General features: G+C 38.7%; 1 protein-coding gene across 1 annotated transcript in view; it reads right to left on the bottom strand.

The window, feature by feature from the left end:
- Positions 1-17,080, bottom strand: part of LOC101847409 — a 29,847-nt gene that overhangs the window by 9,323 nt on the left and 3,444 nt on the right. Inside the window, exons 3-6 of the mRNA XM_005092521.3 lie at positions 15,522-15,662; positions 10,982-11,257; positions 5,053-5,225; positions 59-202 (exon numbers count right to left, since the gene is read on the bottom strand). Coding sequence (XP_005092578.2) covers positions 59-202; positions 5,053-5,225; positions 10,982-11,257; positions 15,522-15,662 — 734 coding nt within the window. The remainder of the gene's footprint in view (positions 1-58; positions 203-5,052; positions 5,226-10,981; positions 11,258-15,521; positions 15,663-17,080) is intronic.

Below are 17,080 nucleotides of genomic sequence, written 5' to 3' on the forward strand. Positions count from 1 at the left end.
CACACACACACACACACACACACACACATGTTAGCTAATAAAAACGCAACTATCTTACTTTAGGCTTATCGCGTTCTGTCAGTAGCACAGGCTTGATGACGTCACAAAACATGTCCAGCGAGTCATTGCAATTGACGCTGTTGTCATCAGTTGAGTAGAGCAACCACCGGAACCTGGTCGGTGGAAGACGTAGCAGTGACACCTGAGAGAGGGGAGGAGAACTTTGGAAAATGCATACATTTAACATCAATTGACTTCCATCTGTCTTAAGACTTTTTTTGCTGAACCTACAAAATGCAGGTGTTTGGAGAGCGCCATTGTTATGTTATACTTTTTAAAACTTTCCCTTTGTCACGGTGTTTCTGTATATCTGTCTTTCTTTTTCCCATACCTAAATGACCATTATTGTGACGATGTGTTTCACTCTACTCAAACAAAACAAAGAGAGCCAACAAAAAAGCATTAACACAGCGAGAAATAGCTTGGAACTGAACGAGACTTCGAAGCAAAATAAAAAGCTAAAACATTTTCAAACTTTATCATTTCGTAATGACGATTGTTTATCAAGTACCCGCGAGAATTCCAAAAAGGCTTCCAAGACCAACAGCTCTTAATCAGCAACGATCCATTTTGGGCTGACTGATGAACAGTTTTGCTCATAGTGTGTGAAAATGTAACTTTCCAATTGATACCAGAGTCCTATTGATCTTTTAAAAATATATTTTTTACATAAGTAGGGTCTAAATTGTATAGAATGTTGCAGGTGTGTCGGCGTATCAAACGTCTAGTCCATGTATGGCAGAGAGAGATACAGAAAAAAGAAAGATACAGTTCAGAAGGTCATTTTTACCATCACCCATCAAAATTCTTCCATCTTAACCATCTTGATATAAGTATTCATATAACCTTAGAGCATGCATCAGAATAACAATGAGTATGTATCTAGCTTGATTATTATTGTTTATATTTCTGTTCATGTTTATTATGCATGTGACTGTAAGGCTGTGTTTGTGAGGATGTTTGTTTTTGTGTGTGTGTGTGTGTGTGTGTGTGTGTGTGTGTGTGTGTGTGTGTGTGTTTACGTGGTGAAACACCAAACCAATGTGCCAGAATCCGAATAATAAAGATGTATCTTATCTTTTCTTATCTATATTCGTGCAACGTAAGGTTAAATCAGGGAAGAGACTGCATTCTAGTGCATTTAAGGGGATGTGCAGATGAGGTGAAATTTTTAAACCAAGCAATCTCACTTTCCGAGCCAAGACGACCCTGTTCTACTTTAAAATTCCTTGAGAAGCTTACCTTTCAAACAGTTATTTATCAAAAAGAGTTTAGCTAAAAGTCTCAAAATAACATGCGAGGTTTGTGTGAATGTGTGTATATATATATATATATATATATATATATATATATATATATATATATATATATATATATATATATATATATATATATGTGTGTGTGTGTGTGTGTGTGTGAGAGAGAGAGAGAGAGAGAGAGAGAGAGAGAGAGAGAGAGAGAGAGAGAGAGAGAGAGAGAGAGAAAATAAAAGAGAAAGAAAGAAAAAAAAGAAACAGAGAGAAGAAAGAGAGAGAGAAAGAGAACGAAGGGAGAGAAGAGAGAAGGGAGTGTTTTAGAACTAATGAATTAGTGCACAAATCTCTTTATTTGTAGAAACAAAATCCTCAAACTTAATTAAGCATCATCTTGATAAAATTGCCATGACTTTGGGGATTGAGCTATTGGTAAAACCCAAGCAGGCCGGCTTCTCAACAAATATTGGTGATCACATTTTTCACAAAATATGAGCATTACAACACAACCCGCCCCGCCCCTAATAAAAACAAAACAAAAAAAGACAAAATATGAACAAAAACAAGAAGCACAGACAATCCCCCCCTCCCCCGAAAAAAGAAAAAAAAAACCAATGCCAGAACCTTTATGGTCATGGTGTTCCACGCGATGATCAAAGAATGTTGTCCCAGCCAAAGAACACTTAATCTACATTACTCAATCAAACTTGTATTTACTCTCACTCTTTTTTGAGGATCCCATTGCTTAAGACCACATTCTTCATACAATAGTAATGGATGTTGATCACGCAAAACGAACACAACAAAACTATGTTTGTTGCCAGACCCTTCACTCTAGAGCGTAAGGGAAAATACAAAGACAAAGAAATGGACGGTTTTGTCCGCTGTGATCAATAATCCGAAGGTTTAAATTGAGTGCTCAATACCTCTGGATTTCCCGAATATTTCTCACCAGAACCATTATGCGTCACGACGCGCTGGAATCAGGCGCTCGTTAATTTTCTGGCACATAATAATAATGATGAAGATCAATTCTATAGCGCCCACTCCCGTGTAAACACAGCTATAAGTATAGTATAAATGCATAGTTATTGGTTTCATATAAAGCTTATTCTTTTTTTTTTCTTTCTTTTTTTTTTTTTTTGCTTTTGATTAAATAAAAATGTCCGCTTTTCTTAAACAGAAGTGCGGGGTCGCCTTGTGTTTGGGGTAAAATCAGTGAGAAAATGGCCCCCAAAATTTGGGGACTTCACAAGCTCATTATTTCTTTGGCAACTGCGAATATACTTTTTTAGGGCTTTTGATCAACATTTTCAGGTGAAATCCACACAAAAAAGTGATTCTGAGTGGACATAAAAGGAAGCAAGTCACCCCCTGCAAACCTCCCCCCTCCCCCTAAAAAAATCCATAATAATAGCCTAACGGGCGGGAAAGTGTCGGTTTCATCGATGTCATTATTTTGACGAGCGCTTAATCTTATCATGATGCCACACATATCCCTTGAGGGGTTTCAGTTGCTTCCGCACAAACAGTCTTCTGCATTCATAAAATATGTATCATGAAATGGAAATGAGAACTTTTGGTTGTCACGTATCCTTAACCTTCTTTTTTTCTGCCAAAATACCCCAACCCCACCCCTGCTCACCCACTTGACCCACCACACCAATTTCTTAGGCCTTTCTAATTCGTTCCACTTATATTATTCTCCTCAATACATGTAATGAGGCTATCCTTCAATTTTCGGGTTTTTAGGATCATATGTTTAGGGGTTATGGTTGTTTTTTGTTACAAACGCATCACTTTCTGTGTCCTGTGTCAACAATTAAGAAAAGTATGTGGACCATACGTGCTTGTTGGGCAAGATATCATTTCTCTAAACAAGACAGTGTTGGTTTTTCTTTGGGAGACCGAGGGCAATTACGGCAAAGGTTCCCTGAGCATTTGCCCTACGTCCCTAGAGTATTGGAGCCATATGCTAATCTTCTGTATGCTGTGACTAGTTTTCATTAAAACAATAACAACACATTTATATTCTGCAGATTAGACTAGAAATCCACGTCTGTGCCCAGGGACCTGGGATGTTGTCAAGAGTGTTCAAGTGTGAGCGGGGAGGGGGGGAGGGAACTAGGGATAACAGTGTTTTTAGTGTCTTATTAACAGTGCACTATTGTCTGCTCTCTCTCTCTCTCTCTCTCTCTCTCTCTCTCTCTCTCTCTCTCTCTCTACCTATCTCTCTCCCTCTCTCTCCCTCTGGGGTGTGCGCACGCGTGCGTGTGTTTACGCGTGAGAGAGAGAGAGCGTGTGTGTGAGTGTGTATGTGTGAGTATGTGTGTGTGCGTGTGTGTGTGTGCGTGTGTGTGTTTATTAAAAGATCGAGAGGTGTAGCTGACTCATTGTTTGATTGCATTTCCGTTGAAGGAACACAGCAAAAGCGGTAGCCAGATTAAAAAGGAAAAGAAATTCGAAATACGGCAAATATTGATGTGTTATATGATTGTGGCGAAGAGGCAAAATGGAAAAAAAGAAATAAAAAGGATCATTGTGCGGGGGTAAGTCGGAGGAAAGGGGGGGGGGCGGGGGCTAGACTGCATTATCTATTCTCGCAGCAGCCTTTCGAGAAAAATCAATAGCGATTTCTGGGAAAATGATAATATTATTATGATCACATGTAGCTGATCAAGTGTGAAGATAACGTTTCCAAAAGCAATATAGATAATTACAAGTTTGTGAAATAATATCAACAAGAACAACTTGAGGCATCTGCTTCATTAGTTACGGGCCAAAAAAACATGAAAATGAAAAAGACAAAATAACAGGTGTAAATGCTGCTTTTGTATAGAAAACAATCAAACGCCAAGTGATAGAGGTAACATCCATAAAAGTAACAAAATTATTGCTTTGCACGGGCTGGACGTTGGGTTTGTTTCATTTGCAAGCTTCAGTGGACAAGACATGAGAGAACGTGCACATACCCTTTTTTTAGGGGGGGGGGGGGATTTTGTTTCCTATAGTTTGAGTAACGCTCTTCTGAACAAAAAAGGCCACACTAAAGCAGAAAAAGCACGGAAGTACGTAATAACGGAGAGAGAGAAGACGAATCAAAATATTCTGTATCACACTACTGCTAGTCATTATGATGATAGGGTGCGTCTATTTTGTGTTGCATTAATACTGAAGGGATTCCATCTGTAAAAGTTGTGCAGCAAGCCTATTCATTTCCTGCAAACTTTCATTTGGGATAGGCGGTACAAGTTTAGAGCGACCACTTTCATTATACACTCCAGCGACCTGTGAACGAGTTCACAATCCCAAAAATGAAATGAAAGTTTCCCACTTAATTAAAATGGTTAAAATAAAGAGGGGGGGGGGGGGGGTGAGGGAGAGGGGGGGGGGGGGGCGGACAAGTTTGCGTTTGGGTAACAGGTCCACGCAAACGGTTTCCCAGATCGTACATAAAAAATCCAAAAATGGCGTCTGGCAATTGAAATTTGCACGGATACAGGTAAACTGTAATTTCTTCTACAGTCTCCTGCATGCTTTAGACTCATCTTAGTGAGTGGTTGGCAGGTGCACTGCTGTTGTTCGCTCCTTCTTTCCTATCAAACAGCTATAGTTATTATCTCTCCTCCTTCTTTCTTGTGTTTGTTACTCTTTTATAACTCCTCAAATCTTCGGCCCTTGTATGACATAATTGTGTCGCAAATGCCGTAAATCATATATGGAAGCAAGAAATACTCACCGCCATGAGAAGCTCGTGGATACACTCAGCCTGGGCTATCACAACAACGTCCTTGGTGTTTGTGTTGGCAGCCAGGTTAGTCACGTGACTTGAACTGCTACAGTTGTACAAAGGAAGCGTAATCTCAAAAATGGGCTTTTTGTGCAATTTCCTGTGTTGCAGTAAAAAGTAATCTGCAAAAAAGTAAATATTGTGTTGAGTTACAATTTTCTGGATGGAAGTAAGAAAGTTGAGTTTTATTTTATTTAGGAAATTAACAAAACAAAACTGTTTGTTCGTTATTACAAAAAGTTTCAAGACCAATAAATTTCAGTGCAAGAGGTCAGTCTTGAAAGGGAATCTTCTCCCTTCCAGACTGTGGGCTGTGTATTAAGAAATATCGATCTGTTAAGACCAAATGATAAGAGTCATTGTGCAAAAGCTGGAAAGTCTATGCTTGACAGTTTAGGAAATATTTGACAATAAGTTGGGCTTCGAATTTATTACCGCAACATAATTACTCAGCATCAAGACAACCTCACATATATGGAGAAGGATATTATTTCGTTTTGGTTAACTTCTCACACTCAGCATGCATTAACATATCATCACATGCCTTTGGTTTCCTCTGTGTTAGCTAAATAACGCAATTCGCTTTTGGAACATTCCTTTCAGTTTCGCCCCTTGTCTTGCAATTCTTGCTATTTTGTACACAAATCGTGACACTGGCAGAGAATTAGAAAACGATCTTTCGGGCAACTCATTCAATATAAAGAAATGAAATGACAGATTGAATGAGAGCTTGATTCCACGAATCACTTCCCCAGATTGGAAAATGTGATATTCGTATTTCTTTAAGGCTTCCAAAGCACTAAAGCACTACAGAACTCAGTAATCCGAGATTTTCATTTATTTAAAGCATTTTCACGATTTGCTGATACGCTTCTGTTTTGTTTTAGAAAAAAGATTATGTGAATTATTTTCCTATCACCATCTGTCTTATCACATGCAAATTCAAAAAAAGACAGTTAATTAATGTATTATTCTTACATTTCGTCACTTTGAGAATACATGCCGTATTCGGGGGGGGGGGGGGGGGAATTTTTGCTGGTAAACGAATTCTGATTGGCATTTAACACTATCGTCTCATCAATCACAACGCGGGTTATTTCAAAAGCGTTTTTCAAAGTAGCTCATCCTCAAATGGGGACATTCAGCTGAACATAATATTTTATTCCAGTCAAGAAAGATAAACGTCTGACATCTTTTTTGTGATCATATATGATCTACCGTAATCAGATGACAAATCAGTGTTTTCACAATCCTATAATTTGATTTTGGTACATCCAGTGGACGAACGATTTGATACAAGCAAAGGTGAAAGAACGTATTATTCAAAATACTTCATGATTTTTTAAAATATAATTAAAGCTTGGATTTATCTTCTAGGCCCCAAAAACAATTCTCATATTCAACACGCTTCAGGCGCAACACGGTAATACACATAACTATCAAAGTAGGGCTGTGTAATTTTGTTCTTTTAAAATCAAGAGCAAAAAGCCTACCATGCCATTAATTAGCGGCAACCTGTGTCAGTGGAAAGTTTAAAGATGAGCAGCAGACTCTATTATGTACGTCGGTTCGTGTAACAAGAGACACATAATAATATCTGGACTGTTATGCAAGCCGAGGTTATCAACCGCTGATGTGTCTCGCCATGAGGTGGGAAACAAGACAGAAATAGTTTAATAGTGCTTTCGACTGCCGACTACATAAGTGTTGAATTCTAGATCAAGTCTTTACACTTACTGTAATTATCTTCTTTTTTTTTCAGTCCTTATATTTTTGGCTCAAGGCAAATCGAAGAAAATATTGCCTTTTCTCTTGCATCTGTAAGCATTGCAGTTTTATTAGACAGCATGTTAAGTAAATAAATAATGTTGTTTTTTGTTTGGAGTTTCCCTCCGTTGCAGTTTTATTTTCGAACAGCTTGTTCACCTTTGTCAGTTCCCGTTTAAAAAAAAAAAAAAATTTCGTGTATGTATTCATGTCCCATTGCTCACCTAACTTTGCGAGGCACTACTGTAGGCCAGCGACCAAACAATAGATTTGTTAAGACCTCGAGCCAATATTTTTTCCGTTTCTTTATTTGGCCCGTCTACTACTCATTGCCGTTTGGATGCATACACATGGCCACTACGAGAAATGATTCAAAGAGCCTTGCCTACACACTTCTCAGTTTGAGTCAATGATACCACCCTGCCCCCATCATTGTAAGCCTATACTATTTCCTCCTAAGATCGCCAAGACGTCTCCACGTAACTCAAAAGGTACTCACTCTGTTGGACCGTATTTCATAAGCATGCGTTAAAGATTAGTGTTGATGTAAATAGATCGATATTTTGATGGTCTGGGTGTATGCTGTAAATTGTCCCTCTTTTTTGGAAACGTTTTATGCTAACATCAAAGAAAACGTGTTGGAACCGAAGTTTGCTGTGGTCTGCATTAAAGGGCTTTTGGAGTCTGTTCGTCATATCACTTTTAGATTTGCAAAGATCTCAAGAGATAAAAACCAGCGATTATTTGTATCTTATTTTAACTGCAGTCAGACGAATCTGAACAAGCTTAGTAAGGGTATCAATCCCAAATTACACGAATATGAGATGAACAACATTCTGAATTATCCAGCTATTACGCGTGGGCTCACGACGAGGAAAGACTGCTGAGCATCAAGCACGTTCACTTTCTATAGAAATAATTTAGACACTAATCAATACATCTGTTCAAACAACGTGACCAACTTATTTACTCGTCACAATGCAGTATTATTTTTAATAGAAAACTGTTGGTTTTTTATATGAGTAGTGGTTGATTTTAAAACTTTCGATGCAAACACCCCCCTCCGTTTGACAAAGGATACCCGTATAACTATAAATGAAATATTGCAAGCAAAAATTTGAGTTTTCCTGCTTCCCCTGCCTCATGTTATTGGGCAAGCAAGCTACTTTCCCTTGCCATACCTGTGAAGGACAATTGCACGTCGTCGATGATATAAAGGTTTCAAAAGGAATGTGAGCTCTCAGTTCGGGCTAATGATGACACTCGGGGGCTATTATGTCCACCAACATTGAAAACAAATTCAAACACGAAAATGAGAGAGATGGTGGAGGGACGATTACCTCTAAGATCAAATTTGCCTTCTTCAAATACAAGATGGTACCGGTCCTAACACCCTAATAGCCATCAACTATGCTTAATGAATCATCAGTCAAAGGAAGGACTGTAAACACGCTGACACTATTTACAGAAATATACCATTCCTCTTCCAAACCAGAAGAGTACAGCAACGTTTGAGGGGTTTTTTTCTATTAGTACTAAAACTAATTTCTAAGAGGCTGTAAAAGTGGGACCTTTTCTTCCCACGTCTGGTTATCACGAGATCAAGTGTCAACATGTGTGTTAGTACTTGGGAACCCAGTTAGTTCAGATGATACCATACTAGGTGGCGCTAATGAATAACTTAAGATGTTGATCCAGGTCATTTTCTGGGCTGCTGCTGGCGTGCTTGCTGTGAATTTAAAGGGAAAACAATAGCACATCTGTGTCTGTGTGTACAGGTGTGTGTGCTCGTGCGTGTGTGCGTGCGCGCGTGTGTGTATGTGTGTTTGTGTGTGTGTGTGTGTGTGTGTGTGTGTGTGTGTGTGTGTGTGTGTGTGTGTGTGAGTGTGTGTGTGTATGCGAGTTTTCATTTGTGAGAATTGTCTTCAAATAGAATAATAATATAATCATGTAACCAACTTTTATTTAGCTCACCTTTGATGTCTATTCACAATACATGTGTAAAACGTATTTCCCCAAGAAGAAAGTTCTGGTTTTTTTCCTTTGTTCTTCACTTTATGTCTTTCAACTTTGCATCTTCAAAACACATAGTTGGCAGAAGAGAATTCATGTGACTTGTTTCTATTTATAAACATATTATTACCAGGTAATATTTCACGATCAACAAAGGGGGAGCTCAACTTCTCATGATAAAAAAGACTGCGCTTCGTGGTAAAAAGAAAACAAAAGTTCAAAGCTGCCTCAGTTTTGAGCAATACAGAATTATGATTTTATATTAAGTTTGCTTTTTTCTAGCCTCGATGTGGATTTTAATGTAGAAGACAACCCCTAACCAAAGATTCTCCATTACAGGAGAATCTTTGCCCTTACCAAGAGCAGTACGGTGCGGTATTATTTATAGTTGTATTTTAAACTGGTAAAATGCATAATTTAAACCAATCTTCATTTTCGCAATCAAAATAATAGCAAATAAAATCACGTGCTACTTCATTCCCCGTACTCGAATCATCGGTTATGAGCTATTAGAAATATTTTTGTGGAATATTAAAACGGTTTATCATACTTTACGTATCTCTGTCAGTGTTATGATTAAGCCTTATATTGAATCAATTCAATCATGTAGTGCCAAGTTTAGATCTATAATCACCTATTATATCAGGTGATTTAAGAGACACCAAGTCGATAAAGATGTCTAATCTCGCAGCTCTTTAAAATTTTTCACACAACAATGAACTAACCTTGGCATTTTCTAAGAATAAATAATGATATCCAATTACGACACAAGTGTCGCTCAGGTGTTCATCAGATCGACTCGCCCTTCTGGAAGTGGATCCTTTCCGCTGGGACACTTTGCCGTAGATAATCACTTCTCAAACTTTTGAACACGTTGATCATTGGCAATATTGATAAGTAGAGAGCTGAACGAATTTTTCATTGCTTTACGTCAATAAACTTCTCTCCTGGAATTGATTTATGTTCAGTGTACGACAGACAACCCTGTATTAATGAGGCTTCAGGAGTTCATTTACAAATTATGAAACACGACTTTTTCAACGTGTCCTACCCCATCTCCCCAGCACACACCCATACTCACACTCACACACACACACACACACACACACACACACACACACACACACACACACACACACACACACACACACACACATACACACACAGAACAAACATACACACGCACATACACATACACACACATATATACGACAAGTGCAATACACTCACACACACACAAACACACACACACACACACACCCACACACACACACACACACACACACACACATACGCACCAGTACAACACACTTACATACACACACACACACACACACACACACACTCACTCACTCACACAAACACACAGAAATAGGTGCTACGCACCCAGAAACACACACAAAGACACACACAGACACCCACACAAACACACACACAAGTGCAACACACACATACACACACGCACACACACACACACACACACACACACACACACACACACACACATACACACACGCACGCAAATAAACACAGGGTATGTGGACAATCTAGAATTTTTAATTTTCAAATTCGTCAAAAACCGAAAACACTTTAAAAGGAAAGCTTTCCAAAGAGCCTATCATATCCGGAATTAACAGATAGTAATATGCAAAGTATGATTATGGTTTTCATTCCGTGACAACCCAATACCTGAGTGATCAAACACTATCAAAACTACCAAATTTGCTCGTTTTTTGGAGTACACTATCTGCAACAAAAACGTGGCCTTTTGTTTTTATGTTGTTGATATAATATATTTTCTTCCTATAATATTGGTTAATTCGAAGAAGAAACATTTTTTCGGCCTTCAAAACACTAGACCAGGATCATTTATTTCCAGAATGATTGGGAAAAAAAGGGGTGGGGGGCAAGAGAGAGGTTAGAGGGATAAGAGCTGATAAGTTTAACGCCAAAATTGTCCTTTAAAAAAGTATGATTCACACCCTAATGAGTCTCAAAACCAGGCTAAATAACTGTTTTTCCATTTACATAATTTAAAAACGATGAAAGAGGAAGATGCAAGGTTTGTATTGTAACAAAGTATGAGTCGGCCACCAACCTTCCCCTGTCTCATCAAACAGCAGGGCAAATCCCTCGCGGTCCTGCTTGGTGGCCGCACTGTCCCACGACACCAGAAACTCCGACAGGAAGTCTAGAAGCTGGAGAGCCTGGGTCGTGACCTCCACCTTTGCCCCCTGGGTCTCCTGGCTTAGGTGAGGACATTTCTTGAGGGACCTCGTGACGTAAGCAAGCAGACGTTTCGGGAAGATGTCAAATGGGCAGACGTGATGACGTAAGTCGATGAAGATGAGTGGTTTAGGACTGGTCAGGTAAACTGGAAAATACGCAAGAGTTTCTTTAACAAATGTAATGTCGTGATAGGTGTCGTGATTGGTAAAAAGTAGTCTTTAGAAAGGCACGATTTGTGTCCCCTTAATGTAGAAAGAGAAAAAAAGGAAAGCAAATCAGGATCGAACCTGCAGTTTTCGTCATTGCAACAAGTTTGTAACTTTCTAGGCGTCTCTTTTACGGGGCATAAATATAAAAAACAATCCGGGTAAACAGTGAGCTGAAAAAAAGATTGTTGTTGTTGCTGTTATTGTTGTTGCTTTAGAAGATATAAAAAATAATCGTTCGATGGGAAAAGAAAAGTTTTCACGTCTGTTTTTTTCTTTCACTAATATCACAAAGAAAAAAATACTTCAAAGGAATAAAGGAGACTGTTTTGTTGTCCCTTTTCAAATGGTCTTCTGACAAGAATAGTGCCATATGCAGTAAATACCTACAGATGAGACAAAAATAATACAGGTATTCATTCAAAAACTTAATCAACAAATCTATCCACACAAACAGCCCCCTACAAGTCACGTTTTAAAAGTCCTCTAAATGAAAATTAACGCGTCTTGCTCACGAACTTAATGTCCACGCATTTACTCACTTTCGTTGCTTTCAATTTACATGAGAGTTTGATGTAGTCCTGTTCCTTTACCATTGTACCACCGGAAATAGCTCTTGTAAGAACGTTCTCGACACTGTTACAGAACGTCTGATCATTTCGGTTTTTGTCTGTTATTGCTGACAATGTAGTCATTTTTATTGCAGTTAGCCTATAAGAGTGGATAAAACCAAACTTTAAAACTTTATCATATGAGAGGACACCAGTAGAAATATCAGATAAAATATACTCTTTAAGAATGTAGGTCAACTGGACGAAAGAAGACTTGAAAGAGCATGAGAAAGTATGTGCTGAATAAATGATCAGCCCATGTCATACATTCAGGACAATGGCTCTCTATCAACGATGGTAATGTGACTAAGACTCGATAACGCACGACCTTTTTGCCGTTATGACCACGAATTACAGGGGAGAATTTCACTGCAGGGCGCATTCAGGACTTTCCTTTATGTCCATTTTCCCTGTAGAAATCAATAAACCGCCAAACGTATTGGTATTGTCGTCATATGACGTATGAATGAGTTGACCGCCTCATCGAGATTCAATATAAAACTATACAATAGGCCAACAGTAGTAATCGGCTCAACATCTGGGGTTCTTCTCAGCCTACTCTTGGGAGTGGTAAAAAAAAAGACCACATCGCGAGCGGAAACGTCCCAAAGTTGCGGTCATACCAGAATTGCTGTTTCAGATTTCCAGTTATTGGTGAGCTAGAAATGCTTGCTCTTTGTTTTGTATCCTCAGTGCAACAGGAGACAAATTTCACTTTTGCCCAAGCCAATAGGAAAACATAGATAAGCACTGTTGGTTTAATTTTTTTTTTACTATGACTATAGGTAACTGCGCTATGTCAATACCGTAATGATAGATTGGTTTTCATTAGTGAAACAGAAACTAAATCCATAATTCGGGTCTACTAAACTAATCACTGAACGTTGATCAAATAAAGTTTTTGTGAACTTATTGCAACTTCTTAAATCTGAAAATTTACACAGAAAAAAAATGACCCAGATCAATTTTGCACCGATGAACCTCGGGTGCCGGAAACATGAGAGTTATGTACAGCGATCGATGAGTAATATAGGAAATGCACCATGCATGTTGGTAAAACACGCCAGATCAATTTTCTACGAAACGGAGAAAATATGGAAAACAAAGCCTATTCACTGAAAAGGCTGTGCTCTCGTCGTCTAGAGGTGCAGTGTTCCCTGTCACGGAAACTGTCCCGAGATTGAATCCTGACATAGACGCAAAATGTTTTGTGTGTGTGTGGTTTTTAAAAATAATTTTCCCCTTTCATTTCCTTTCCTGTTCTCTCGTCCTGTTCTGCTTTCGTCTCCACTTTCTCAACCCCTCCCCACCCCAGACCTCCTCTCGGTGCCTCTATACCTTTCCCCGGACCTTTTCCACTGCTTTTCCTGGCTCCTTCTTACTGCTGTCTTTCAGCCACACCCCTAATTTTAGTGTACGTAAGATCGAACACCTGGCCTTCTTGGATAAGGGCGAAAAAACCCGACGTCCGGTGTGCAAATTGAGCGCATAAAAGATCTTTTGGTGGACCTAAAATCAATAAGACTAGACATCGGCTGCCACATAGAAAAACAATTTTCCTACCATAGCTAAAAACACTTTATGCATTATAAAAGCTTAAAGGCAAGGGGCCCAACAAAATAGGAAAAACGGTCACACGAAAAAATCAGTAGCACTGCCGGTTGAATAACAAGGAGTCAACTACTCCTGAGACCTAGCAGGTGAACACAGAGAAGTAGAAATTTCACTGAAATTAAAAATGTGAACGACGTACAATTTTGTCAACTTAAATATCGAGGACATTGTGAGAAAAGAAAATTCTAACGTAGATTGTCTGTTTAATTTTTGTACGTTGAGGATTTTTTCTCCTTTTTTTTTCTTTTTTTTTTTTGTTTATTTGGTTGCTTTTTTTAACTTTAAGTTTTGGAGTTTTCCCCCTTTCTTAAATCTTGCATTGTAACCTGCTACTCAGTAGTGGAACAATTTTATACATAGCAGTTCAAAGGATCTACACTACATCTAGTTTGCCTTCAAAATTTCAATCAATAACAACAACAATAAAAGCAATGATAATAATAATAAGAAGAAGAAGAAGAAGAAGAAGAAGAAGAAGAAGAAGAAGAAGAAGAAGAAGAGGAAAAGGAAGAAGAAGAAGAAGAAGAAGAAGAAGAAGAAGAAGAAGAAATAATGATGATGATGATGATGATGATGATCAATGTTGAAAACGCCATCTCAAGCAAGTAGGTTCAAATTAGTGTGTGAAGCCAGGCGCGATAGATACACATTTGCGTTATTATATTATTATTATTATCATAAACCCTATGGAGGCCTATAGAGATAGTTATAGTCCCCTGCCTTTCAAAAGTGGGTAACCTATGTGCACCGGTTTCCACTTCCACTGATGGGTTGTGGCAACTCCCACCCGCTGCCTGCACATACATACATACATACAAAAAGTGGGTAACCTATGTGCACCGGTTTCCACTTCCACTGATGGGTTGTGGCAACTCCCACCCGCTGCCTGCCGGGTAGGGTTCCAATTTTTTCATGGTGGACAGATTGCTTTCTGTAAACCGTAGGCCCATTTTATCCAATAGAAAAAAAATAATCAGAGAACCTTATAGTTGTATGCAGTTTGAGAGTGGTGAAAGGAGATCGGCACGATAAACTTGGTTTCGGATGGGGATAAAAAGCTGTAAAAACGTCGGTCGCTTAGTGGTTAGGCTACGGGACTCGTAATCGTGAGGTTGCGGGTTCGGGGTTCATGCCACGGATCCGACGTCGTGTCATTGGGAAAGGCACTTTACACGATTTTTCCTCATTTCACCAAGGTGGGAATGGGTACCAGGCCATAGACAGTGAAAGATCTTGTTAGCATGTTAGTGTTTTAGCTCCTATAAATGACTGTTTGCACTGTATGCTTGTCAGGAAGATGAAGTTGTTTCAGAATGCTCATAGGTTTGCTGGGGTAATAGTATAGAGTGTGAAGCGCATAGAGTTTGCTGTTGAGCGAGGATTTGCCTAAACAAACGCTATATATTATTGCATTTTTCAAAAGGGTATAAACAGTGGTGGTTTTTTTCGTTATCTCTCACGCATCCATCTAACTTGATTTCATCGACTAATCTTATCTTTCTGTGAAAAATGCCAGTCTACCAGCGATCTTCTGCGATCACAGCTTTTTTCTTTCCAGAGTACTTTTCCCCCTCTTCATTTGGAACCTGACAATAAATCACGCGCAGCCATCTTTTCACTGTGATTGGTTTGTTTTCTGTAAATCGAGGGCCAGCTTTAGCTAGCAGGAAAACATAAAACCTGATTAGTATATATTTGCCTAATTATTGTTGCTTTAATGATTTACTGAGACAGTTGACTACAGGCTCCACTGACCATAACATGTTGCTGAGGATACAAGCTGACTGAAATGATTCTGCCTTCTTTGATTTCCTCCAAATATTTTTTAAAACCTGGAATAAAACAATAAAATTGCCAACAGATAATATTTGTTATCATGCCAGCAGACACTTGTTACTTTTTATTGCTGTTTTCTTAGAAACCCCGAAGAAAAAAACAACATAAGGTTGACCGTAAATCTGAGCACTAAACATTTTACCGTCTCTGTAGAACGTAATAAGATCTTTTTCGTGAATCACGTGATCCACTCGAATTGTCTCATTAGCAATGATGTCATCCAACTGATAAGACTGTTCTGGCTCTGACCAAGGTAGGATGGTTGATCTTGGTTGAATGAGGACTGAAAAATAGAAAGAAAAGAAAAACTTCTAATTTAAAAGGAAGAATTAAGTGAATGTCACACATACGATGGATAAAAACTTCTAGTCTAAAATGGAACGTTTTGTGAATTCTCAAACGGGGCTTAAAAAAAAATCTACGGTTTAAAAAATCGTAATTAATATTATGAGACCAAAGTTTGAGTACTCAAGGAATCAAAAAGGACTTTTAGTGGGGGGGTTTAAATTTGAAAATATTACAGTTCTACCCCTAGAAACAACAGAGTTCAGCTTAGTAATCCTAGTATTCTCGGATCGGTAAACACAAGCACTTAGGGCTTTTAGTGGTGGTGGTGGAGGTGCTCATATCAGCCTAAGGGGCCTCTGAGGTTGATATACAAAGATCCGACGCTTACTTCGATTGGCAGCCGCTCTGGAACACTGTCCCAATGATTATGCTGTTCAAAAATTTATGTTGCCAGCCCAAAGTAGTCTCTGCCTTCAGTCTATCCGTCCCTTCTGGCTTGCCTCTACTATTTCTTTTTTAACAGTATTGTATCTCTTTATGTGGTCGAGATATTGAAGGGTTTTTTTTAGATTCCATTTTGTTTAGAAACTCTTGTGATATTTTTAATATTTACCAGACTTCTTCCTTGGTTTTCTTGTCTGTCCATCTGATCAATGATCTCGCCTATTCTCCTATAGTACCACATTTCAAAGTCAATAAATTTATTTTCAAGGTCGTTGCCTACAGTCCATGCTTCTGATCCGTACATGCTTAGGCATATCAGGGAACAGATAAAAGATAGTTTCATGTGCCCGGTATGCTTGATTAGGATACTTTAACAACTGAAAACAAGCCGTTAGTCGGCAAACCAAGGCGGTGTCAGATCGAAAGACAATATTAAGAGTGCCATTGAGCAATGCGTGTCTTTGTGTGTTATACAAAGGACTTGTCTCTCTGGTTAAAACAAACGAGTATGCCGATGGAAAAGATCCTATATTTGGTTCCCCCCCCCCCCCCCCCGGAGATTTTACACGGAAAACGAAGTACTACGTCCCCAGATAGGAAAATGTATTGAAAGTAAATGCAATAGAAGCTACGATAAAAGTGCAGATGTTCGAGAGTTAAGATGGAAGTTCAGGCATAGGGCATCGAAAACTTTTAACCAATTTTAGAAAATCTTTGTGCTTGGAGCAAAGCCCAGCAATCGTGTAATGGATTATACTTTCATTGAGCTATCATGATAAAAAAGGGTATATAGAGTCTAGTTGTAAGTTACCTTGGACCCTTTTTTTTACTCAAATGTACAGACACGTTTATCATTCTATAGAATTTCTCGTGCGAATTCAAACGAATAAAGCTTAATGACTTTTTTAATCCCGTGATCTTACACAATAGCTTTGAATACTCGAGGGAGCAGCGAAAATAAATTTACGA

This window comes from Aplysia californica, unplaced genomic scaffold, assembly GCF_000002075.1.
Source record: "Aplysia californica isolate F4 #8 unplaced genomic scaffold, AplCal3.0 scaffold00047, whole genome shotgun sequence".
Taxonomy (NCBI): Eukaryota; Metazoa; Mollusca; class Gastropoda; order Aplysiida; family Aplysiidae; genus Aplysia; species Aplysia californica.